Source organism: Brassica rapa, chromosome A08, assembly GCF_000309985.2.
Source record: "Brassica rapa cultivar Chiifu-401-42 chromosome A08, CAAS_Brap_v3.01, whole genome shotgun sequence".
NCBI classification, from domain to species: domain Eukaryota; kingdom Viridiplantae; phylum Streptophyta; class Magnoliopsida; order Brassicales; family Brassicaceae; genus Brassica; species Brassica rapa.
Window position 1 is genome coordinate 9,755,608 of NC_024802.2, and position 26,677 is coordinate 9,782,284.

At 32.9% G+C, this 26,677-nt stretch overlaps 2 protein-coding genes and 2 long non-coding RNA genes across 4 annotated transcripts; 2 read left to right on the forward strand and 2 right to left on the reverse strand.

Moving 5' to 3' along the window:
* Nucleotides 1-309: 309 nt before the first annotated feature.
* On the reverse strand, nucleotides 310-10,309 carry LOC103833502. The gene is made up of 4 exons (XR_626209.3): nucleotides 8,338-10,309; nucleotides 1,122-6,381; nucleotides 962-1,013; nucleotides 310-889 (listed from the first exon to the last, which is right to left on the reverse strand). It is a non-coding gene; the product is annotated as an uncharacterized LOC103833502 (long non-coding RNA).
* A 19-nt stretch (nucleotides 10,310-10,328) lies between these two features.
* LOC117127450 lies at nucleotides 10,329-15,173 on the forward strand. The gene is made up of 2 exons (XR_004450457.1): nucleotides 10,329-11,717; nucleotides 12,606-15,173. It is a non-coding gene; the product is annotated as an uncharacterized LOC117127450 (long non-coding RNA).
* Nucleotides 15,174-16,974: 1,801 nt separating this feature from the next.
* LOC103833504 (36.4 kDa proline-rich protein) lies at nucleotides 16,975-18,088 on the forward strand. The gene has a single exon (XM_009109585.2). The coding sequence runs from the start codon at nucleotides 17,115-17,117 to the stop codon at nucleotides 17,883-17,885; it is 771 nt and encodes a 256-aa protein (XP_009107833.1). The 5' UTR covers nucleotides 16,975-17,114; the 3' UTR covers nucleotides 17,886-18,088.
* A 4,452-nt stretch (nucleotides 18,089-22,540) lies between these two features.
* Nucleotides 22,541-25,437, reverse strand: LOC103833505 (beta-amylase 5). Its single transcript, XM_009109588.3, has 7 exons — nucleotides 25,227-25,437; nucleotides 24,492-24,893; nucleotides 24,245-24,409; nucleotides 23,904-24,167; nucleotides 23,430-23,639; nucleotides 23,104-23,343; nucleotides 22,541-23,003 (listed from the first exon to the last, which is right to left on the reverse strand). Exons 1-7 carry the CDS (start codon nucleotides 25,287-25,289, stop codon nucleotides 22,851-22,853), a joined length of 1,497 nt encoding a protein of 498 aa, XP_009107836.1. The 5' UTR covers nucleotides 25,290-25,437; the 3' UTR covers nucleotides 22,541-22,850.
* Between the last annotated feature and the right edge of the window lie 1,240 nt (nucleotides 25,438-26,677).

Below are 26,677 nucleotides of genomic sequence, written 5' to 3' on the forward strand. Positions count from 1 at the left end.
TTGAAAGCATATTATTCTATCCTCAAATCTACTCATAAATGATATAGTGAGCCATGAAATTAGTTCTTTTTATTATCAGAAATTATACTCGATACAATGTTATCCTTAGATTCATGGAATTGATAAGAATTGTTATCTTCTTTCTAACTTATTTTAATATTTTATAGTTCTTTTAAATCTGAAAAACAAAAAAAAACAATTTTTTTTATCTTTTTCTTTGCCTCGGCATGTGCAGAAATATGTTAAAAAGAGAGAGATTTGTGATATACAGACAACCTCAGAATCTCAAATGTTCTTACATCAACTGTCTACAGCTTCTTTCTTTAACCTTGTTTTTAATTGTGGTATAATTCAAACATCTTAAACCAAACTGGATCGTACTGGTCCATTGCTTAGAAAATAAATAATGCCAAAAAGTAACAAAGAGGCACAACAAACACAATCAAGGTTACAACTTTAAGAACATGAAGACAACACTTTAAAGAGGAAGATGAAGTGGAAAAAAAAGCTCAAACAACTTCATCCGACCTCTAATTCTCTTTCTGAAACTCCTCTTCCGCTTTCTTAAAAACTTGATCCCAATCACTACCAGAACTAAAGTCAAGATAATCATAAGGAACAGCTGTTTTCAAACCAGGAAGCACACTGCAACGGCTCTCAACAATCTATCTGCTCAGGTTCTTCCCATGTATACATCAACGACAATGTTGAGCCACACCAAGTATTAAAATTATCAGCCTAACCCTTCTCTCCGTTACATAAATCCTCTGATTTCAACCCCATCCCAACATTATAATCAAAGAACTCTCGGACTAACGGTTCTGATCGTAAGTCGTAATCCATAGTCCATATCATTGACCATTGTCTGCAACTCCTCCAAGCTGTATTTCTTTTCATGCACCACTATCACACTGTTAGCATGTGTGCGACTAAACAAAAATAAAGAGCAACGTTTGATTACCAGAGAAAGCGGTTTTCCTCTCTTCTCGTCTAAGCCATAGGTGAAACCATCTCTGCAATGAAATCAAAGAATCCCTTTCATTAGCAAAGGAAGAAAACCGTAATATGCGATCAACAAAACAGACAACAACATCTTCAAATCGAAACTAACGTATATGTACCTTCTCTTCTTGATTACCCTAGAGTACCCTATCATAAAAAATTGGCACCGTTGATAGGTTACTACTCTATCAATCGAAGGATGTCAACTGAAGTTCAGCTTCGCCTCCCTCAAGCCTGGGACAACATCGTTGAAGATTAGAGAAGCCAGAGCCATCTCATATATTTTGACGTTTTCTTTGATTGATGCATGAGATTTCTTTTGGTGGCCCTGTGGAGTGGTGAGAATCAAAAAGAGGATAGATATATAGAAGGTGAATGTACGGGATGTGAAGAGATAGCATAAAAGAAGCGAAAATCAGAGAGAAATATATTGGGGGAAGACAAGGGATGTGAAGAGCTACAGTAATGAATTCGATTTGATGAGTCATTGTTGTGGATGGGAGCCGTTATACCGGCGACTTGGAACGTGCGGTGAGGTTATCACAGTAGACGAAGAGACAGGACACCGTAGATGGGAGATAAGTTTGTTCGTAAATTTTGGTGGCCTGAAGATGGGCTTATTTTACGCAAACAATACTAAAAAGACTCGGGCCTGAAAAATGCATACGGGTTAGTTTTGCTTTGTCCAGTTTGTAAATGACGCAGAGTTTAAGCAGACGTGGCAACTCATAAGTGGTGTGAATTAAAATGTCGACGTGGATAGGCTGGCTGATGCTCATATATCCCTTTTAGTATAGGTTATATTTTATTTACTTTTTTGTAAACAATTTATTTTATTCATTTTGCGCCACTACAATACGTAGCTTCGATCTAACTCAACACGGCAATTTTGGTTATTTTGATATATAACCTGACCAGTTATAACTAATTGATTGATATTTGAAACATTCAAATTTCAAATTTGGCGGAGGTCTCTCTTGACTAGATTGAATATAGGAAAAAACGCGGTTGTCTACGGTTTTCTAGACGGTGAAACGTCGACGAGATTGGCAGAGTTTGAGTTTTGAGGCTAGGTTCTTTAGGGATCCAGTGTTGTGACCGCGGGATTTCTCCGGGAGTGACTCCGACTTTGAGGCTTCTTCTGTGATAGATCTGTAGAAGTCGGTAAACCAGACTGGCATAAACGATATAATAAAAGCGAAGTAAAGAAAATAAATGAATGTAAAAAACGAATACAAGAACGATAAGAAATCGTATTCGCAAACAGACATGGAGTCAAGATATGATATCTTTCCTTAACTCAAAATATTTGTTCCCTTAGCGAGACGGGACTGTACGAATATAGAATCTCATGATACAACCATGGCAGACGAATCACGTTTCACTCGTGATCGCCCTATCAAACTATAAACTCTACGAAACACTCTCGTATTTATGACTTACGCTAAGGTATTTTTGCTGTCGGTTTCGATGTAAAAAGAAATGAGAAATGAAGAGGAGGAGAGTATGTATTTAAAGAGGAGACGATGAGCGGTTTTTCGAAATTGTTGCAAACGTTGAGCAGCTTTCTCAAGTTTCTCTCTTGTTGACTCGTTCTGATCCATTTCGAACAGATAAACTTCGTGTCGTTTTTATACGAACTACATGCCGTTTACACACAAATGTCATGCTGTTTTTTAGAAATGAACTGGCAAAACGTTGTACTTAAGTTGGTCCAAAAAGAACCCAAGACCCAAGCCCAAGCCCACGCCGAGCCGAGCCGACGCTGAGCCGAGGTCTATTTTTTCTTTAGAACATGTTTCACCTTTTTTTTGGTTTTCTGATTTGATTTGTGTTGGGCTTTTTAAAGTCCATGTCCAAATAATTCGCGAATGATTAGTACGATATTATCCATTTGGGTCTAAGAGGCAAAACCGAATGAATTTGGTTTTGGTTTCCTTCCTAAAATATTTCGTACTACTTAGAGTTGGACATCCTATTATATATTAGATATTATTTGTTTAAACTTCTAATGTGAAACTTTTTTTGCATTCACATCAAACTTCCTCTCAAACCAAGTACCACACCACACAAACCCTTTTCCTCCATCCTCCAGCAAAACCTGGCACATATCTTATACCGACGTAATCACCAAAATGAATTTTCACCTAACTCTTGTCACACCATTAGGATTTATTCACCTAACCCTTGCAGAGCACCATTAGAAAATTCACCACCTAAACCTTGCATCACTGTTAGGAATATCCACCTAATCTTTGTATTGTCGGGAGGGAAAGACTTTCAACATAAGTCTTCAGCACCCCTAATCGCGAAGTTTCCTTTAGGATGCTCCTTCCACAACTGAAGCGTTTGGGATCTTTTTGATTGGTCTCTGCCACATACATCTCACTCCCAACAATGATCGTTATCCTCGAACTTAAAGAGTATTTTGGCCTTCATGTAGTTTTTTGTCATCTCCGCTCTGATACTAATTGTTGGACTTTTTCAAGCCTATATCCAACTCACTCGCCAACGATTAGTACGATAATGTTCACTTTGGGCGTAAGAGGCAAGTCCACATGGGTTTGGTTTTGGCTTCTTTCTCAAAAGGTCTCATAGTAATAAGAGTTGGATATCCTATTATATACTAGACATTATTTGTTTAAACTTTCAATGCAAGACTTTTCTTGCATTCACAACAATTCGACTATTTTTTTTTCTTTGGGGGGATTGTGGAGTTGATGAACTGACACTTAGCGGCGGAATAATGGATGGTCTTGATGGTCTAATAGATGCGAGATCTTGGATCTGTGTGATCTCTAGCGAAGATCCCGTTTTAGGACAAGAAGGGAGATGTGGCTCATATAGATTTTTTTTTTTTGAGGAAGGGAAAAGACGCTCTGTTGTGCTGCCGCAGTACGCTTTGGTGGGTTTGTATGGTTGGTCAAGGTGGGTTAGTTGTGAATGCTTCTCTCGTCATTTCTCAACAGCTTTTGGTAGGTTGCCACATGAAGTTTAAAGATGCGTTTCTCGGGGTCGTATGAAGTTGTCGTCCAAGTTACCTTCTTTGATCGGGGAGGGTTCTGAGAAGAATCGTCGGCCGAGTTTAATCCGTTTAATTCTTTTTTTTATTCAATTAATTTCTATAAGACTATTTACCATGGAAGATTTATCAAATTGTATTAACAACTGTCGATAAGCTTACAATGGTTTGTTGTAAAAGTAAAATACATGATGTGGCAAATTTAGTGTTGAAATTTATCAAGATTGTTGAAAAAAACATGCGTCCTTTTTATATGACGTGGAAAATGTTGATTAGACCAAAATATTAATGTTGTCTCTCAAATTTTAATTTCAACGAAAATAGATGGATGAAGACAAGTGTAAGAAACTGATTGGATGCTCATATTTTCAAACTTTTTTTCATCTCAATTATTTAACATCAATTATTGCATTTAATTATAGATATATATATATATATATATATATTTGTTTTTTATTATCAAATTTATCATTTTTCATACTCTATAAATTGAGACTTGTTTCATTTCATTCGGACAAAAAAACTAATTTTTAAACTATATTTTTGCTTTAGCTCCTACTAATTTTTTGTTTTAGCATTAAACATCCTTTTAGTGAAATATTAATATATAAAATAAAAACAAAAAACAAAATTAGTTCTTAATTATTTGATTTAATTTCAAATGATATTTTTTATTAATAATATGTAATCACAAAAATATAAAATAAAACAAAAGTATGAATAAAATTAGTGAGATAAGGTGTCGTAAATATTTTTTAGGACAACCATTGTAGAAAATAAAAACTGAGTGGGTATTGAATTGTGATGTGGAAGAAATATAAGAATATATGTAAAACTATCTACAATTGTTCTATTATTCTACACCCATCTTTTTACTTTTTTTTTTCATTACACATCACTTTATTTTTCTTCCACATCATCATTCAACACTCATTATCTTTTATATCACACAATGTTTCAGTTTTGAGTTATAAAATTTTGTTTTGATCTATTTTGTTTTTATTTATATAAATAAGAGTCAATTTATAAATAGTATCAATATTATACTAAAATTATTTATGTATCCAAATCAAATAAACCAAGTTTCTATTTATATAGTACAAAAATGACAAATTTTGATATAAAAATAATTTATAAAAAACTTATTACACGATAATTCATTTGAAACTCCAACAACCAATTAGAATTTAACAGTTATATTATTCTATATTTATTTTTCAAAAAAAGTCACATACCTTCAGGCGGCGTGGAACATACCATAGAGTTTGATTGGCCAGTATCTTTAATGTGGTCCTATTTTTTTGTTTTCTAAGTAGTTGAATCTTTTCAACTAAGTTTAATCCAGATTTTTTTTTCTTCTTTCAATACCATCACTGTAAACATTAAACAGTTGAATTAATTTTTCAACTGGCTCAATGTACATAGTGTAAGAGAGAATATGGTGCGAAGTAAAAATAGAGTGTTGTAAACATGTAACCAAGGTACATAGTCTAACCAGGGTCAATTAATAAATTATTTATAAAACCCAAGACAATCATATTTTGTTGGTTTCTTATGAAGGAAACATTAGACTTATTACCTCAATGTTTAGAGGTTAAGATGTCTAAACTTGCCACAAATGTTTATGCAATTTAACAAGTTCTTAGATACCTTGTGACAAATTTATTAGACTACCCAAATATATACCTTTTCAGATATAAAATGAAAACAAAAGTGAAAATATTGTTCTGTATATAAAAAATATAATAGAAAAATAGAAAAAAAAATTAATCTAAATTTAAAGTAAGATATAGAGTTTTATTTTTGGAGTAGGATATAGAGCACCCCTGGAAAAGATTTTTCACTAAATGTATGTTTGTAGGTGAAAATAGAGTAATATTAGAGATGTTCTAAAAGTGAGATAGTGCATGAGAATGAAAAAATCATCGTTTAATGATGCAAATCATGCAATCATATAATTACAGTTTCGGAAATATTTTTGTATGGAGCACAAACATGTAATATGTGTTGGCTATGGTATTTGTACTCCGATTAATACCCGGATTAAATTGAAGAGATGCATTTTTCATCCAAAGGTCCGAAGTGATGACCAAGACCCGCCTCGTTAAAACAGAAAACCCAAAAATTATACAAACAATACCTCAGATTCATACTTTGCGGGACCACTTTTCATATAGAACACGCCAGACACAAGTTTCTATTATGTATATAGTTTGTAGGTATCAAATATTCTTGGGACGAAGAACGACGAGCTGTCTTTTCATTGTAGAGCCATTACGCTTATAGAGGGATTTTATATGGCCTCATCGGCATGGACCTAGAGAGATAACATCCGAACTCATTTTTCTCTTTATAGACTTTCGAATGGTAACCACGGTTTTGGTAATAAAAACGGTACGAAATTGAAGTGCGGTACGGTTCAACTGCAGTTCATGCGGTTTGCGGGACAAGTGCGGTTTTAAAAAATTTGCGGTGCGGAATTATGTTTGATTAGAGAAAACATATTTTGCGGTTTTGCTAAATAAATATTAAAATAATATAAAATATTTTTAAAAATTCTACGGTTTTTAATTTTTCTAATTAAATTTTAAAAACTTTAGTTTTCATATTGAATCAAGTAACCATTTTTAGCAAATCTGATTAATTTTTAACTATTTTTGCTTAACTCAAATACATAATTTAATCTAATATCTAACATGATAGTAGAGTGAATCGCAATTTGACCAATTTGACCGATCGGCCAATTATAATTTTCAAAACACTGGTTAGATATTAATTATGTAACTAAATAGACTAATAAAAGTTGTTGAGACATAATAAAATTACTAGGTGATAATCCGCGCCCTGCGCGGAGCGAAGAGTTTATTAAAATATTATAACTTTTAATATGTAGACATAATAAAAGTTAAAGGCATAGTAAGAAAAATATATGTAAGAAAGTACAGATTATAGCTAGGAATTTTAGTATGTCAATATAAATTTATATGCGATGGCCATTAAAATTAAATTGTATATTTGTTTGCATGCGGGTAAATTATAAATATAATATTAAATGAAACATAAGCAATAGTGTAATAAAATATAAAAGAAACAATGTATAAAAAAAACAAAAGAAAGTGAAATAGGTAAAGAAAATCAGTGATGGTCACGCAACAAATATTTCAGAAATATTCCCCTATCGATTAAGGTAAATTTTTCAAGTTTTTGAAATTTGATTCTTTGAATAGTTTAACAATTCAATTTTGATTCCTTAATATTTTGAAGCATTAAGTATAGGTATGATACCACGAAAATATCATACCACGATTTGTTTCCTTTATCATTTTGTTGCCTTGAATACATACACAATTCAATTATGTTTTCTTAAGCGTATATGACTTAAGATGAGACACTTATTTTGTTGCCTTATTTAAAAGGAAAAACTTCTAAATCTTCGAACATACCATAAAGCCTCTCTTAGATCGAGTTAATATGCTGCCTTAGTTAGATCCCCGTTTTTTTTAAAAAAATCGAAATGTAATCAAGATGATAATTCGCGAAATGTAATCAAGATGATAAATCGAAATCATATAGTATAAACAAATGATCAGTGGCATTTGTCTGTAATTATTCTAGTTCATAAAGGGTTTTTTTAAAAAGTAAGTGAGTGTGCATTAGGTGATGACACCTAGGAAATGACACTCATGTAATAAACACATGAGGCAAAGGTTTATTTTTACCAATGCTCCTCCTTTAATAAGAAAGGGATATTATATTTTTGGTTTATATAAAATAAATTAACTATATTTTTGGTGTAACTTTTATGCCTAAAATGATTTTAAATAGTATGAGTGATGATTATTTTGGACAGCAATAAATAGGGTTAAATATATGGAAAGTTATATAGTTACTGTAAATAAAACTTAGTTGTGTTATAAATTTTACCGTATGAAAAGATGTAAAATAATTGTTTTTAAAAAGACCAAAAGATTAATTATTGCACTTCTTCACCACGTTTTCTAATGAAACGTGCACCAAATACATAAATCTAATATTATTACTCTATGTTTGTATTAATAAAATAAAAAGGTGTGTGCAAAAAAGTTACATAAGTGGATGTTTCTTCGGAACCACACCTATTTACGTGAGTTCACGGTTTTTACGGTATGTAGGTTTTTATGTGAGTTATCGAAACCTGTGCACAGATTTCAGTTTCCTGTAAGCGTTTTTTATCAAAAACGCGAAGTGAAGAAATAAATAGTTGATTGGCGTAGTTAAAGCGTTTTTTTAAAAGATTCTGAATTCCGCACCGCTTTTAAGTCGCCATTCATTACCTTTGTGTGACAAGCTCGTCATGTTAGTGAGCCCATTTCGTTCTTAACCATCTTTCATTTATGTAATCCCCAGTTCGATTTACTTATAATAAACAAAATTTCCGACCTTCTTTGTCTATAAATAACTCATTAAATACTTAATGTAATTCCTCTTTCAACATTGTGTATAATTTCTTTTATAAAATTACACATTTATATAACAATATAAAACAACTAATATTAATTCTAGAAAATAAAACCTATATATTTTATATATGTGGGGCACTTGCCACACATTTAACAAGCTGGATCTGCCCATGTCTAAAATTAGAAAAGCAAAAAATAGTTAGATAAAACCTAATTTTCTATAAGATTATTGATTGAGCATAGAAAATTCTGACTAAATTGTTAGAGTAGTGATTTTTCTTTTTCAGATACAGAGATTTAAGGCTCATCGAGCTATGAAAATTTGTTAAGTCGTCTCAAACTTAGAGCTGTATGACTTCTCCTCTACGGATATTTGATTTAATGTAATACTCCATCCGTTCTACAAAGATAGACTTTTTAGTATTCTCACACATATTAAGAAAACACATTAAATTACCATAATAAATGTATCGTTTTCTGTAATTTTCAATTTTCAATAACTTTTAACTAATAGTAATTCAATAAAGTCAATTAATTATCTTGAAACTTACAATTTTTTATAGAAAACACAAAAAAATACATCTTTTTGAAACAAACTTTTTTTTAAAAAAAAATCTATCATTAAGGAACGGAAGAAGTATACATAAACTGATGACTACATGAAACACACCGGCTCGCTCATCATCCACACACACTAAACATCGATGCAAAGCCTTTGAACCCATGTGACTCATTCACAAGTTTGCTTCATTTGCAGCCATTGGAAAATATATTTAGGGAGCAATGTACGTTAAATCTTATCATTCAAATCTCGGAAGTGGTGAAATGACTAAAGTAATTTGTTCTTGTGTTCCATTTGACTAAGTATAAGCCAATTCCGTGTGCACGCAAACTTCATTCTGTAACAAGATGGATTTAGTTTCAAGTCGTCTTTAGTTGGAAGATATTTGTGAATTAATGTTCAACTTTGGCATTTATTGAGCAAAAAGAAACTAGTATAGTGCCACTAAAAGTCTAAAACCTCTTTATCACAGACACCAAAAAAAGCTTCATGTTGTCACTCTCCAGGATTTGTTATGGATACCATTTTCAAAAAATTGGCTGACATCCACGACCTACTGATACAGAATTAGCGATCAACATTGGTAATTATTTGAGCTTCTTTTATCATACTTTGTGTAGTATTGTGGTGCTTGTCGCCACGCTTATTTATAACTGGCAGACATTTTCACCAACACTGAAAGATTTTTTAATTTGCCTTTCTATCTTGTTTGAAGAATACTGGATAGCTGATACTGAGTTAGGAACAAAATTAATCCCGACAATTTGGCCCTTGGGTTCAGCACAAATTAATAATGGTATTGTCACATGCAGAGATCCATGCATGTGAACTGTGGTTCATTATTACTATTATTAGTATTATTTTGAATTGTGGTTCATTATTATTATTATGTATTTATTTGTATATACACACTAGTACACCGCATGTATGCTTCATTAGTTACGTGACATGACATTATCCCATTCTATTTAAAACGAGCAAGAACAAAGATAATCTTAATTATAGGAATGGATTCACGGGCTACACTAATCTTACTACACGTCAAATCTCACCCGCAACCTTCTACCCGCGTCCATACTACATTTCTCTCCTTTATCTACTAGTTTTTATATCATGTACCCCTTAAAAAATAATGTAGTTCTTTAAATAGTTTTGACAGAGCTATCTTATCCTTATTCTATTTTATTTATCAAGTATCCAAATATAGGTATTGGAGTGCATGTTAGCGACTCAATCTGGCATAACCAGACAAATATGCAATGAAATACTTTCATACATAGATTATCATCAATCACGGACTCCAGTCAATTACTTCTCGTGAAAAAAGCTGTGTTCTTCATAGCTGCGTGGAACAAGGTATAAAATACGTAAGGTATACTAATAGGGCATGTTTTGATTAGTGGACAGTAGATAGTTTATGAATTATGATTGTATATGTGTTTCGGTAGGTTCCTTGTTTTAAGTTTTGAAAATATAGAAAGGAAAATATTGGGACCGACATAATATTGACGTCAAAAAAATTCCATGCTAATTTAGGTTTACCGACAATTAATCATGTCGTAATTCTTTTGGTCTTAGATCAATGGCTTGTGGAAACATGTGATAGCAGTCTAACACTATATTAGCAGTTTAGCACTCGATGCTGCATTGCACTTGCACACTTCTGTAACTGTAACTGTAATCTGTTATACTTAATACACTAATTAACTACTGTCATTATTTTGACTTTGATTATACTTAAATCATACCATAGCTTTGGACCTAGCTAGAGTTGATTCTCTTTCTATATTTGTGTGTTTGTTATGGGCTACATCGACTAGGCTACAATATTTATAGGTAGGGACAAAACAAACTAAATTCCAAAAATTCCCTAGAATCCTGATAAACAAGTGGATCCAATAATGAAAGGAGCAGGAAAAGAGGAAGGATCTCTACAGCCTTTGGTTTTAGAAAATTTAGAGGTGCCTCTTCAGTCAAATGATAAAGACAAATTCCTTCGTCAATTGTCTCGCCACTAGCCATTACATTAGGATATAGTGTGAATCTCGCAGTTTTTTCTTTTTTTTTTTGCTGTTGCTGTAAATGGACAACGTTATAGCCTTAGTAATACCATAAGCCAAGTCCAAGAAAGTAAGAGCACCATTATCGCGATTCGTAATGGGGTCTCTTAAACTAATTTAAAAATAAAAATAAATAAAAAATACATATTAACAGAAGAACCGTGTCTTAATTAGAGGAAAGAAGAGTCGTATATTCTTGGCCACGTGTTGGCAAATGAGAGGAGAGAGGAGAGGTGTCTTTGGTTTTTGTCTTTTGGTTTCTTCTCTCTCTCTCGAAACCTCTCTATGTGCAACGACAAAGGCGATTCCCTTTTTCTCTGTGGCTTCTCTCCGTCATCGGCTCTCCCTGTCTCGGTGGCTGTCGTCAGTGAAGGAAAACGCTGATACTCTCCCTCTCTGTGGGTCTCGTCGACAGAGCGGACCTCTCTCTCTCTGTCTCTCCTCGAATCGAAGGTAAAGTTATTGGTGTGTTCTTCATCTATGCATATCTTTGATTATGCTTCTTTTTGTTCTGATTTGTTTATCGGTTTGATTTTGTGTCTCGGTGGCTCTCTTCGGTGACTCTCCTCGACGGCGACAATGGCTCTCCTCGACGGCGACGAAGGTCTCGGTGGCTCTCATCGAATCGAAAGGTAAATCTTCTAGCTTCTGTTTCATGTTCTTGAATCATGCATGTGTTTGTGCTTCTTTGGTCTCTGGATTGATTGTTTGTTGTGTTTGGATTCTGTCTGTAGATTTATTTCTTAGTTGGGTTCGATCAATTGTGATTTGTTTGATGCTAGTTCATCAATTTTGATTAGGTTTTTGGCTGTTGATTCTTTTGTTTGTTTCTGTCTTTGTGTCGCGAGATGGATGGATCTGTATCTTGTTTGTTTAGCTTCTATGATGAATGTCTTGGTTAGTGTAAGCTTGTACTTGTGTTGAATGAGTTAGATAGCTTGTATTGTATTTGTTTGTTGTGTTTGAGCTTGAATTGAATTTACGTTAATTAATGGTTGGTTTAGAGTCACATGTTTATGGTTGTCTGTTGGTAATAAATAGAAGTGATCGTCTGGTTGAGCTGTTGAAGTTGAAAAAGCATTGTTTGTTGAATGATTCTGTATCTTGTTTGTTTACCGCTTGTGTTACTCTTTCATCTAGTCTGAAATGAAATGGTGTGGCTTCTGGTCTGAAAAGAAATGGTCTAGCTTCTGGTCTGAATTGAATTTACGTTAATTAATGGTTGGTTTAGTGTTAGATTATGGTTGTCTGTTGGTAATAAATAGAAGTGATCGTCTGGTTGAGCTGTTGAAAAAGCCATGGTCTGAATTGAATTTACGTTAATTAAGCGGTTTCACTTAGTCTTGCCATCGTTGTCATGCTCTGCTTGTTCTGTTGTCTTGTGCTTATCTTAAATGCTTGTATTAAACATAGCTTGTTCTCTTGTTCTCTTGCTCTGTCATATTCTTGTCGTAAACATCGCTTCTGCTTGTTCTCTTGTTATGTCATGTTCTCACGTGCTTGTTCTCATTGTTTTGCAGGTCAAGAAGATTGAAAAAGTGGTCTAAGAAGATTGTTGTCACATGTTTATGTCTTGTAGTGGGAGCATTGAGAGCTTCTAATGTCATAGACATAAATACATTGGTCTTGCGTGTCGTTTGTTGTCACATGTTTATGTATTCTTCTGTACTTTCACTTTCTATGTCAAGGACTTTTATGTGTTTGGTCATGGACTTGTATGTGTTTGGTCACGGGCTTGTATGTGTTTGTTATATGACTTGTATGCTGTATATATATCTTCTCTCTAGACTTGTAAAAACATCAAACCCATTCTCCACACGACCAAACTCATCTTCTTTCTCGAATTGTAACAACACCAAACTCATTCTTCTCTCTTTCTCCACAACACCAAAACCATCTTCTCTCTTTAATCACTAGTCTTATAAACTCATCTTCTCTCTTTAATCACAACACCAAAGTCATCTTCTTTCTTTAATCACAAGTTTTATAAAGCCATTTTCTCTCTTTGATCACAGCACCAAAGCCATCTTCTATCTTGGCATATGGTTCTGCGGATGATACGATCGACGAATACCTCCGGCTCAGTGAGACAACAACTCGGTTATGTGTGGAAAAATTTAAGGAAGGAATAATGTATTTATTCGGTGATGATTACCTAAGAAGACCAACACCAGCTGACCTTCAACGTCTACTTGATATTGGAGAGTATCGTGGATTTCCCAGGATGATAGGAAACATCGATTGTATGCATTGGGAGTGGAAGAATTGTCCCACCACTTGGAAAGAGCAATATTCTCGTGGTTCGGGTAAACCAACAATCGTTTTAGAGATGATTTTTTCGTATAATTTCTGGATATGGCATGCATTTTTTGGACTTCCAGGTACCTTAAATGATATCAATGTTCTTGATCGCTCACCTGTTTTTGATGACATAATAAAAGGTCAAGCTTCTCAAGTCACTTTCACTGTCAATGGAAGAGAGTATCATATGGCTTACTATCTCACCGATGAAATTTATACGAAATGAGCGACTTTTATCCAATCTATTCCAATACCACAAGGGCCGAAGGCGGTTTTATTTGCTCAATGCCAAGAAGTTGTCCGAAAATATGTCGAGCGTACTTTTGGATTTTACAAGCTCGCTTTGCCTTTGTTTAAAATCTAACACTATTTTGGGATAAAGTCAAAATTGAGAAGATTATGAGAGCATGTATCATACTCCATAATATGATAGTGAAAGACGAACGAGATGGATACACTCAATTTAATGTTTCAGAGTTCCAACAAGGAGAAGACACCGGAAGTTCATATGTGGATCTCGATTTTTCTTCAGATATGCCTATAAATATCGCCAATATGATGGGTGTTCGAATTAGAATTTGTGATACAAAAATGCATCATCAACTGAAAGCTGATTTGGTTGAACATATATGGCGTAAATTCAGACGTGATGAAGACAACAACTGAGCTCGGATGCTTCTTTCAAATTTTTCTCATTTATTTTACTAATCTTTGTTTTTATGTTTTTTATTTAAAAATCTATTTTTAAAATGTTATGTTTAATAATTTAATCAATAAATTTTAAATTAATAAAATAATGTTTAATTTTTTTAAAAAAGTCTTTAAATAAGAGACTTACAATGGACTACACAAATTTGCCCGTCTCTTAACCAAGTTTCTTAATTTCACTTGTCCAACTAAAAGATATTAAAAAATGATTAAGAACCCTTAAATGTCTCTTATGGATAATGATGCTCTAAGAGCACCAACAACGCTTAGTTTCCAACACTATTTCTAGACTAATTTTTATTAATATTTTAATAGCATTAAGTGACATAATTAGTTTTTATTTTTGTAATTATAATTGGACCAATATAAAATGGACATGTGTAGATGTAGTCTCTACAAAACATTGCAACGTTTCTCTGCAGAGAGATGACGGTGACACTTTCTACAGTTTCTCTCCAACTTTTTTTTTGAATTATTTTTTTGGTTGAAAGACTATTTTAGAGATCATCACTAATGATATATCTAAATTCTTAGACTGTAAGGGCAACATTATCAATGGTGGAGGAAAGTTCTTACGTGTGGACCCCACCACCTTTTCCCAAAAACTGTGCCCAAATGTCCTTGATTAACATACGTTTGCGCGCACTGCGTTTGTTACATTGTTTGCGGGCTCCACTAACGTTTGGGGCCTGCAACTAATTTATCTTTTTTTTTTAATCAGAAAAAGAAAAAGAAAAAAAAAACTTAAGAATCCCAAAAAGCCTTTCCACCGATAATGTTGCCCTAAAAGATATAGGAGTTGTAGCTTTTGTTTAGGACCCATCGTATAGCTGCTACTCATGGATATAGTATCCAGTAAGACAACGAACATTTCCAACCTTTCTGATTGAAAGAATTGAACTATACTAAATACTAAGTTAAGATTCGCGCCTTGTGCGGGATAAACATTATATATAAAATTATTTTATGTATTAAATATTTTTACATATTACGAAATAATAAATATATATTGAATAATTAAAAATCAGTAACTATTAAATATATAATTAAATTGGTGCGAATATATAAATCAATTTCATTAATCCAAAAATATTTTTTTAATATTTAATAGGATATGTAATTAAATTTAAATGATGGTAACATACATAGTATATTTGAGTATATTTTAAATATTAATGTCTATTAAATGATGATTTCTACTCATATAGTCGTTTTGATCATTTGTATCTTTTATAAAAAAAAAATTACTGATAACAAAATTATCATTCTAGGATTAATAGCCCTTAATAGTTTTAGTAATTTATCATTTAAAAAAAAATAAGTTGTCGATGTTCGTTCAAAAATTTTTATCAAAAAAATTGTTCAAAGTAAATTTGAAACTTAAATATTGTATTTTATATGGTTTATAGTTTAATTTAAAATGATATATATATATATATATATATATATATATATATATATATATATATATATATATATATATATATATATTAATCTTAATAATTAATTAAATTAGACTTTTGCTTATATGATTTTGTAATCATTTGTATTTTGTCATAACAAAAAATTTAAACCAAGAATCATAAAATTTGAATGTGAGACTTTTAACAGTTTTAGTAATTTATAGTCGTTAGTAAAATTCAAAATATAACATATACAGAAAAATCTAATTTTTTTATTATATAGTAATTGTGGTTGTTTAATTTATTTAATAGTTTAAAATTAAACAAATATAATAGAATATACACTAATTTTTATCAAATATGTATTATTCAAATCATTAATTGCCATATATAATTTAGGCACATTAGGCAATTCCATAAATTTTATTTAAAGAAATAATAAAGTACATTAATGCTGAATTTATTGTTAGTTTAATAAAAAGTTTATTATATAATTAGATGGACCATAATATTTCTCTGACATGTGGTTACAAAAAGAAGTTGTAATGTTTCTCAAATAATATATAAGGGATTTGTGTCATTATTTTTTCGTTTACTATCGTTTTTCATTAATTTCTAGTATCCGATATAACAACAAGTTAAGAACTATTGTCAAAGACAAATAGAGTTGTGCACATAAGTTCTTTCAAAAAAAAGTTGTAGAGCTAAAGAACATACCGAAATTCCGGAAAGTTTGACGTGACCTTTTTACGTACTTTTCGTGACCCCTCCCACCCCCATATACTTGTCACTACCCCTATTCTAAAACGCGGCCGCCGCGACCGGATTTGCGGCGTTTACACGCTCGGCGGAGAACCACCGCGTCGATTTGGTCCAAATCGGACAATTAGGCGTTTTTTTTTTAAAAAGCTTCGTTTTTGGTCATTCTAAAGCTCCAAGTCGTTTTAGATATGACTAATCTGCTTGTACAAAGTGTAAATCGTGGTTGAAAAGTCAAAACAACTGAAAATACTGTATTAGAAATCATTGGCGACCGCACAAAACATTTGCAGGAAATCCTAAAAAATAAGAATGAGGATGACGAAGGCTTATTACAAAAATACCCTTCAGTAAATAAATAGTGAAAATAAACAAAAAGGAGCCAGGGGGAACTCAAAGTCAAGACCTGGTGGAGTGTAATATCAGGGAAACTGCCACTAGACCACGTTACTATCACTGGTAACCATTACATAACTTTAGATATATATAAATATATTAAATTCTATTAAAAACTAAGCCCCGCATACACTCCGAGTACTTCCCGATTTTTTTGAAATTCGCTAGGCGTAGACTAACCGCCCGACTAACGCCTAGCGTAATTCCGAACAGGGGTCACTACTAAAGTGTCGTCATTAATATTGTACTAATTATATTACAGTAAATACAGTCCAACATTGGTAATCTTATATAAATCGCAATTTGGCATGTTCATATCATCACGGATTCACGGATGATGATAATGAGCATAAAAGGATAAAAATATCTTAAAGATTCCTTTGGTCTATATAAAGAGGAAGACACTCAATAGCTTTAACGTACTTCATCACTTCCGCACTAAACCAAACCATAAAACTCAAGATGGGGCTTCTTCACAAACAAAACCTTTCCTTTGTGATACTTCTCCTTGGTTTCCTCGTCGTCTCTTACGCTTGTGACTGTGGTGACCCTCCAAAGCCATCTCCACACCCCGTTAAACCGCCTAAACATCCCGTTAAACCGCCTAAACCACCCACCGTTAAACCACCTCCACACACTCCGAGACCGCCAACCGTCAAGCCTCCGCACACTCCATCCCCTCCACATTCTTTTCCACCGTACACTCCAAAACCGCCTACCGTTACGCCTCCTCCTCCCTACACGCCATCCCCTCCACCGTACACTCCAAAACCTCCCACTGTCAAGCCACCGCCACAGCCAACTCCAACCCCATCCCCTCCACCACCGTACGTCAAGCCACCACCAGTGCCAACCCCAGAGACGCCATGCCCGCCACCACCGCCACCGTCACCACCACCAACCCCATGTCCTCCTACACCTCCAGCGCCAACCCCTGAACCGGAGACTTGCTCAATCGATGCGCTTAAGCTAGGCGCGTGTGTGGACGTGCTAGGCGGTTTGATTCACATCGGACTAGGTAAAAGCTACGCAAAGGCTACTTGTTGTCCGGTTCTTGGCGGTTTAGTGGGTCTTGACGCAGCGGTTTGTCTCTGCACCACAATTAGAGCCAAGCTTCTCAACATTGACCTCATTATTCCCATTGCTCTTGAGCTTCTTGTCGACTGTGGTAAGACTCCACCTCGTGACTTCAAGTGTCCCGCTCCACAAAGAAAGAGTCCTCTCTTGGGTTGATCTCTTGTGTTTCATTTGATACAGTACAAGTACAAGTATTTGAGATATCAAGATCTAGGTTCTTTTTCCTGTTTTTCAGTTGCTGAAACAGTACCTACAAAGGATCTAAAATTTATTACTTCTCTAAATCAAAAAGCAACTTTTATGTAAGTGTAAGGTGATTGTACGTCGAAATAATGTGATTTTAAATTTGATTTACAAAATCTAATATATACAAAATTCAACTATCAGCGTATCTATATTAATTTGTATTTATAAGTTTAGTGATTTAAACTCTCTATTATTATATGTTTACAAATTTTGGTTAAGAGTACTGATAGATCTAGAAGAACTTTTAACCAAAATATTATCATAACTTTGAAATAATAGGAAGCGTTTTCATAGAATTTGAAATAAATATCTTTTTTTTTTACTTCAAATTTGAACTGGATTTTTAAAGAAAATCAAATTTAGCCTGGGACATATGACCGTGACCCGTTGGTCGTACCTACGTCGACCAGTACTACTACTGATCTATGTCTACAGTAATGTTTAAAACTAAACAACTACTGTCTAATCAGAATGCTATGATTTGGTTGGTCGAAAAACAATGGATGTTGTGGAATCAGGAGAAAAGAAGAAAAAATCCAAACTTTAGAAACAAAAATGAAAAGCAAATACCCAAGTAGATTTTATTTTTATAATAATCAGTGTGTATGAATTTTTGCACTCTTAAAATTCATTATAATAGGCCAAAACTCGATTACTATAACCAGCATAAGAAACTAAGGGTGAGCATTTTGGTTTAATTTCAGATTCAGTTTAGTTTGGTTTATTTGGGTCTAAAAAACTTTAACCAAAGTCAACCCAAATTAGTTTGGTTTGATTTATCTTTGGTTTGATTCGGTTTTAGTTGGTTTGGTTTGGTTTAATTTGGTTTTGTTTGAAATTAAGTTATGATTCTAGCTAGTTTTTTTTTAACGCTGATTTATTAATGATCTTACAATTATGAGAGAGGAAATATTACATAGACGATTCGACAACCGACAATACTACCTGCCTTATGAAGACCTACGCCTAAATGCATCACCTGAGCCGTCCTATGAAGATCCACGTCTGGCCAGATTTACTTGCACCATGTTGAAGATCCCTTGCAAGCATTTCCTCTGTAGTCTGCATAACTGTTTAATAAACCGCTCTCTCCGGGACTTGAAACCTGGATTTCCTGTAATCTGCAATAAATTGCATAGTCTAGGATTTGAACCCCACACCTGAATGTAGAAGCCTTTAAACCTTAACCAATAGACTACGGTGATTCTAGCTAGTTAGAATCCTATTTGAAATTTAAAGTGTCATGTTTTAAATTTGGACCAATTCAACATGTCGTGAGAAAATATAAAACCACAATTTATATACAACAAGATAGGAGCCCGTTGCGTTGAAACGGATTTTTGTTTGATGTTTTAATTTAATAAAAATCATAAAATAATAATTCATTTTATTATAGTATTATGATTTTTTGCATATGTTGTTTTGAGATTTATTTTATAATTAAAACGTTTTCACACATAAGTTCAAGTTAATATTTGTATTTTACAATTATGGTGCGAGTTGTTACAAACTTTATATTAAGGATTAGAGATAATATTATACATAAACATTAAAGCTGAACACAATCTGAAATAAGAAATGAAAAGTAAAAAGAAATGAAAGTTAAATACACCAATCGAATCAATGACAACACTATACATGTTCTTATGTACTAATTTAATATTTTATTAAATAAGTTTTTGAAATTTTATTTTGCTAGAATTTTTTTTTTAAAATGAAAACATTATATTTTATAAATCTCCTTTTTATTTACAATTAAAATAAAAATATTAAATACTCTTTTACAATTTTGTTTAAGATTTTAGAAAAGATAAACTTCTATCATATAACCTATTACAATTATTTTCTCGTTAGAATTTCACTGAAAAATATATTGCTACCAAATAATTATTTTTAGTTATTAATATTATTTTTAAAATTGCTATTTTTACAATTCGTATCAACACAAATTTTAGGCTTCTTTTGTCAATTAAATAATTTTTAGTATCATGTTCATCATCAAACACTCTCTTAAAAATAATATCAAATAAAGTTTTACAATTCTTTTTTGGTTAGGACTTAAAAATATTATACAAATTTCTTTTGTTTAGTTTTTTTTTTATAAAAAAGGAAAACAACTATCAAATATTCTTTTACAGTTTTGTAGGATTTTAAAAAGGAAATTAATATTACATAATCTTTTACTATTATATTTTGTCTGGGATTTAAAAAAATAATTTTTTTATCAAATAACTATTTCTAGTTAATATTAACTATTTTCAAAAGTTGCAATTTTCAAAATTCGTTTTTTTAATATCGTTAATGTTTTTACAATTTTTCTTGTAAATTGAATAATTGTTACTATCATGTTTATCATTAAATTTTTGAAGTAAAAATACTATTAAATAACTTTTTACAATTATCTATAGTCACAATTAAAAAAAGTAGGAAAAATTCTTAATTGGTTAAAATTAGAAAAGAATTTTCTTTTAGAAATCTCTTTTATTTAAGATTTTATAAAAAGAAGAAATATTGAAACATATCACAATCTAATATTTTAATTGACACATATCACACTCATATAAGGTGAAATATTTGAAGTTAATTTTAGTTTTATATTTTTTTAACAAAAAATTATTAAAAAGTAAAGTTAGTTAATTATAAGAAAAATAAGATTACTTTTACGTTTTTATTTTATTTAGACTTTTAGAAGGAAATAAATTATTTTATTTCCTTTAAATTTTTATACAACTATTTTATTTTTAATAGAAAAATTCTGTTTAATTATTTATATATTTTGTCTTATACGTACAAACACATATTTATCATATGCACACATACTTATGTAAGACAATAACATCAAAAGTAAAAGTTATGCTAGTATCATAAGATGTAACTAGATTTTGACCCGCGCTTAGAAAGCGCGGGTTTATTTTTTAAATTTAATAATTTTTAATATAAATTTTTATATAAGATAGTTTATAAGTTTGGTCATATTATCTGGAACCGAATAATCAACCCGTACCAAATTGAAAAAATGAAACCAAACTTGAACCCAAATTTATAAATAACCGAACATATCATATATCTCAAGAACCAAGATAAATAGATACCTGAATTTTTAAAATACAAATTATGTACCTACAAATATTAATTATATGTAATTTCTAAATAACCAAATATCTTAAATATACTATTTATAAGCTGAATTATCCAATAAAAACAAATTACTCAAAACATTTTTTTCAAATATTAAAAAAAATGTCTTTAATAAGTCCTCAACATTCAGTCTAATTTTTTACTAAAAGAAACCAAAACACCAATAAGTGATATCCACAGTCAAACCAGTAAACACAGTCACCATATATAATCTAGTTTCAGTTTAATAAAAATTCATTATTTAAAATCCTTTAAAATCAAAAACCTATATTAACTCGTGAATCTATACCAGATGACATGGTAAAAATCTAAAATAACATGATAATATTTTTTCAAAATTTGATTAAATTTCTCATATAAATTTTACTAAGATATAAAATTGAATAAACTACACTTTTTTATGTTATACATTCTAGTTTATAGGTTTTATAATGACTATATTAAGATTAATTTTTTGAGTTTTAGAAATAAAATTATTATTAAGTTGAGTATAGTTGAGTTACCTATAAATGTTAAAAATAAATAATATATTTTATTTAAACATAAAAAAACATTCTAAAAATGCTATAATTTCCTGAGAAAATATCTATACAAAACCATTTCTCCTAATAAACCCAGTTGTAAAAGATTTTCATCACAAAAATAACCTAGGAAGGTTTTCAAAGAAAAAGCTATAATTTTAAAATATAATTAAGCTTGTTTGTTGTATTGTGAAGTATTTTTCTAATCGTAATTGAAAGTTAATATGTTTTGACCGTCGAATGGTATCATGTTTTTAACTTTCTGTTAACCGTACTTGCATCATGTTTTTATGTTAGTTTGGGTCATAAAATATTTAATATAAATTAAAAGTATAGTATTGTTCAGACTTTAATTACCAATAAATCCAAATGTTTTTATAGTAACTGCTTTTGTTAAAGAAAAATGATCGTGGGTTGTATGATTATTAAATCAGTTATAAAATAATCGATTTTTTTAATAGGTTTAGTGGCACAAAAGTAATATTCCAAAGAAAAATAGGGGTAAAATATATCAATGATTTTGAATTAATAATATTGATGTATAAATCTTTGGTGTATTATATTAAGTTGAGTATTAAATAAGAGCATTGGTTATTTTATAGTTAGAGAAATATAAGGTAATTGATTAGTGTATAGTTAGAGAAATATAAGGTGAAACCAAAAAAATAGTTAAGTCTAGTGAATAGGTCCAACAACTTTTCATAAGTAGATTTTTTGGGACTGCTTCTCTTTTAATAGTATAGATAAGGATAATAAAAAGTTGAGTTGTATATGACATCCTAAAATCATGAAAAAGATGACAAGTAATCAAATTAACTAAAATCATGGAGAATATGACAAGTAAGCAAATTTACTTCTCAAATAATAGTATAGATAAATAGATAGATTTAATACAACCTAAAGAGATCTTCAGCATAATGCTTATTAGTTTAATTTATTAAATACTTCATCAAACGATAATTACACAAGATTACATATAACTTTATTCAAGCATAACTACACAAACAAACCCTTTAACAAAAAAACACAAACTTTATTCAATCAGATCAAGCACTCTTCACTCCACACAATACAAACCAAAACGGTTTATTTATTCCCGTAACCGAAAACGTACGACGAATATAAAAAGTTTGTAGCCACCATCATTTTTGCAGTAGACGTTGCAAAAACCTTTTATTGCCACTTCCTTCTCTTATTTTGTTTGACGATAAGATGATCAGCCATCAACCTTCATGTCGGTTTCAGTATCCCACTTGAATGCCCCACTTGGCTGAGCCGCGTCCGCGATATCCTCCACCGTCAGGTGCGAGTTAGGTGTCTTCAACGGTACAATCTCATGCCCGTACTTCTCCGCATCTCCAGAGTAATCCTAATATTGTTCCCATTTTAAAGACATATATTATGTTTTATAACCTAAGAGAAAAAGACCAATTTCATGTGTATAACTTTAAAGTCTTAAATATACTTACTTGGTCAGCGTGCATTTTCCTCACAAACTTCTTGAACAGTTCAAAGTTGTTTTCTTGAAAGACAGTATCGGACAACCGTAGGTAAGTAAAGCCGTACATTCTCAGCTTCGGCTTACCGTTATGGTTAACCCCGTTAGGCCTCGCATTAAGTAGAATCTGATTGTAACCTTTGGTTCCATAGGTCTCTAATGCATTCTCACCAGCAACTTCTATGCCTTCTTTCCATGCTTTGCTCAATACCTGAATAAATGATTTACCAAAATAAATCAAGATACAGACCGTTGAATATGAACGCACAAATCTTGAAATCTATTCTCTTGGTGTACCATTTGAACAAGTTCTTGTGGAGCACTTAGGGCTTCAGCAGTATTGTCGGTATCTTTCATCTCAAGGCAAGTGAAGTTGAGAGTGCCGTAGTGTTTTGAGAGCATCCGAGCGATCGGGCGATAACCATCTCTCTCGTAAAGGTTATAATATCCCGCAGTAAGCTCCGCCGCGTGGCTGTGGTGGTTGTACAACCAGTGAATTCCAGAAACCTATCTCGTTCACGTAATCAATTTAGATTCATAAACTAGTTACCTTGCTAGACAAGTAAACTTGAAAAATGCTTAAAAAGTGTTGATTTTTTTTTGTTATTAACATTGAAAGCCAAATGAAACCATTAGTGATTGAGCTGGTTTTCTGTTAATACTGATATAGCTTTTTGTCAGTTCCGTTTGATGCAATTTGAATTTGTTTTGTTTTAGTTTATCAACATGATCCATGTATATGTCATTTGTTTATAGTAGTAATAATAATACCTTGGCAGCCAAGTTAACTTTAAGTCCAGCGAAGATCTTGTTGGCTTCTCCTATGATCTGATCTCCATGAAAGATAAGCTTGTTCGAGTACCATGTCAAGAAAAACTTCCCCTCCTCCGAGACATAGGTTCCATTAGTCTTGAAAAACCCAGTTTCCTCCGCCTTGTCGTTGTATTCTCCGGCGTTGTCCGGCAGATCCCACTCCGGATGACCTGCTTTGGCCGCTGCTTCCTTGAACTCGCTCTTCGAGTACTTGTCATAACACTGGAACCACCAAAACGCAGCGTTTCAATTGATAAATCGTACTAATAACAAACATGTATGTTATATGCAAAATTAACCTGAAATTCTCCAATGCCTGGAAACACCCATCCTTGGCTTTGTGGGTAAGCAGGGTAACGGAGTTCACCGGCAGGACCAAGTCCGACCTCGATGTCAACAATGGCTCCAGCTTCTAGCAACTCCAACATGTTTTCTTTGAAGCTACTCATGTAGTCACTATACATCTGAATGATGAAAATGTAAATATATTCAATAAAACGCTGATCGGGGTTTTCTCAAGAACGCAAACGCTAGGATTCTACGTACCTGAACAGGGGTTCTTCCAGCGAAGAGAGGAAGATTGTCGACACCGAGTGAGAGATACTCGATATCTCTTGTTCCTCTACGGTTAGTGTAGTAGATATCTGGATCGCTCTCACCAACCTCACGAACCCATTTCGGGATGGGGATCGTGACGACGTCGCCAACGTTTCCACCGCATTGGTGAAACGACATGATTGCTTGGATTTTGAGTCCTAAACGGGCGATTAGCTGGAACAGCGTTTTGTAAGCGGTCCAGTCATATTGTTTAGGACCTTTGGACTCTATGATTCCCCACCAAACATCGACCATAACGCCGTCGATTCCAGCTTCTTCTTTGAGACGCTTGAGGTGCGTTTCAAGCGTTTCGGGGTCCGCGAACACGTTTTCCACATTCACCACTCCCAACTGCATTCAACATTATTTTAGTCTTCTAATAATAACAAAATGAAAACAAGGGAAAAACTTAAAAACATTTATTAACTGTAAGATAAAGCAGAAGGAATATTACATTAACAGTGGTAGTAACTGAACCGGGATTAACCATATATTAAAATTCAAGAACTCTCAGCTTTAGACGCCAAGATTTATATAAAATTTAAGAGATGAGTTATATTTTAACATGTATAAAAAAAATTTGCTACGTTTTAAGAAGCTAATTACATATGGCCTTACTTGAACTGAACTATAGAAACATTAGTGAAACAATGTAAAACCAAGTTGTGATCGATGATGAGTTACCGGAAGCATAACATAGACGGGAACATAGTTGAGAAGAAGCTTTTCGTTGTAGTTTGCAGCCATTTTTAAAGCTTTTTAGGAATGAATAAGCAGTAAGTGATACTAGTTGCTGAAGCTCACTTGCGTCTAAACAAAGCTGTGCTCTTTATATAGAGAAATATAAGAGTGTTATTGCAATTTGCGAGAGTAGTTGTGAAACGATTGGTGCTCTTGTTTCCACCGTCCACTGAGGGTTGTATAATGACTTTATTGCCCTCTGTTATTTGGCTTCTTCCTTGTCTTCTTTCGTCATTTTATGAACCTTTGCAATAATTGGGGTTTCACGATTTTGATTTTCCGACATTTATTGTCTTGTTGCCGGCCTTTTTTTGCTCTCCTCGTGTTTATTAAGCACGTGGAGGAAATACAAATGAGTGAGTGTATGTTGTATCGTCACTCGTCACCGTTCAACTTATGATTAATTGTCAGACTCGATTTCTATGCTCTCAGCTCTATCTGAAACATTTAGCTAGGGATGTGTCTTAGAGATCATGAGCATAGAAGTAAAGAATGTAAAATGGTCTTTTATTCCATAACCGATCAAATGATTTTGGTAAAAGATATATATACAATTGACTAATCATGTAAACCAAATAAAATCACCGTGAGATCTTGGATCCGGTCCAAAAAGAAATCCACTTGTTTTAAGTGCAAAAGGAGAAAATTCTAGTTAGTTCCCCTCTCATTTCCTGTAAGAGAAAGAGTCCTCTTAGATTAGAATCACAAGAGACACAACAAGCGAAGCTCTGCACGAGCGAAGCTCTGCACGAGCGAAGCCCTGTTGTCGCCTCACCATTGCCGACCAGCTACCTCTGACGCCCTAAGCCGCCGGTCGCCATCACCGAAGTCCGCCGCCGATCTCGTAACCCTACTCGTCATTTTCTCATCAGCTGCATGTAACCAGATCAGATCTCAGCCCTAAGGTAAGGTTCATATCTTCTTATTCCATCTTTCTCTTATCATTGGGTATGACAGATCTGAGTTTCTGACCGCCTTTTCTTCCATTCTAGATCCAGATCTGTACCGTCAAGTCAAACTAAGGTGATGACCCGACCGTTAACTCTTCTCATGTCCTGTAAGTTTTCAAGGGCAGTCCCTGATAGAACCAAAATAAGGATCACTCTTTCGGTAAGGTTGATATGAACTCAGATCCGAGAGGATTGAGAACTGATGGATCGAGGGGTGACACTAAGGGTTGCGGAATAGCCCAAAGATACTACCAGACTTCGATCGTTGCCGGATGTGACGCACCGGTCCAACAAAAGAAGGATCGAAACTTGGAGATAACCTCACCAAGAAACTAAGAACAAGTTCTACAAAGAACAAAGAGTTTTAACTCAACAAAAGGGGAAAACAATCTGCTTTATTTCGTGGCTCTAAGGCCTTATTTATAGGATTACAAGTTGTAGAGA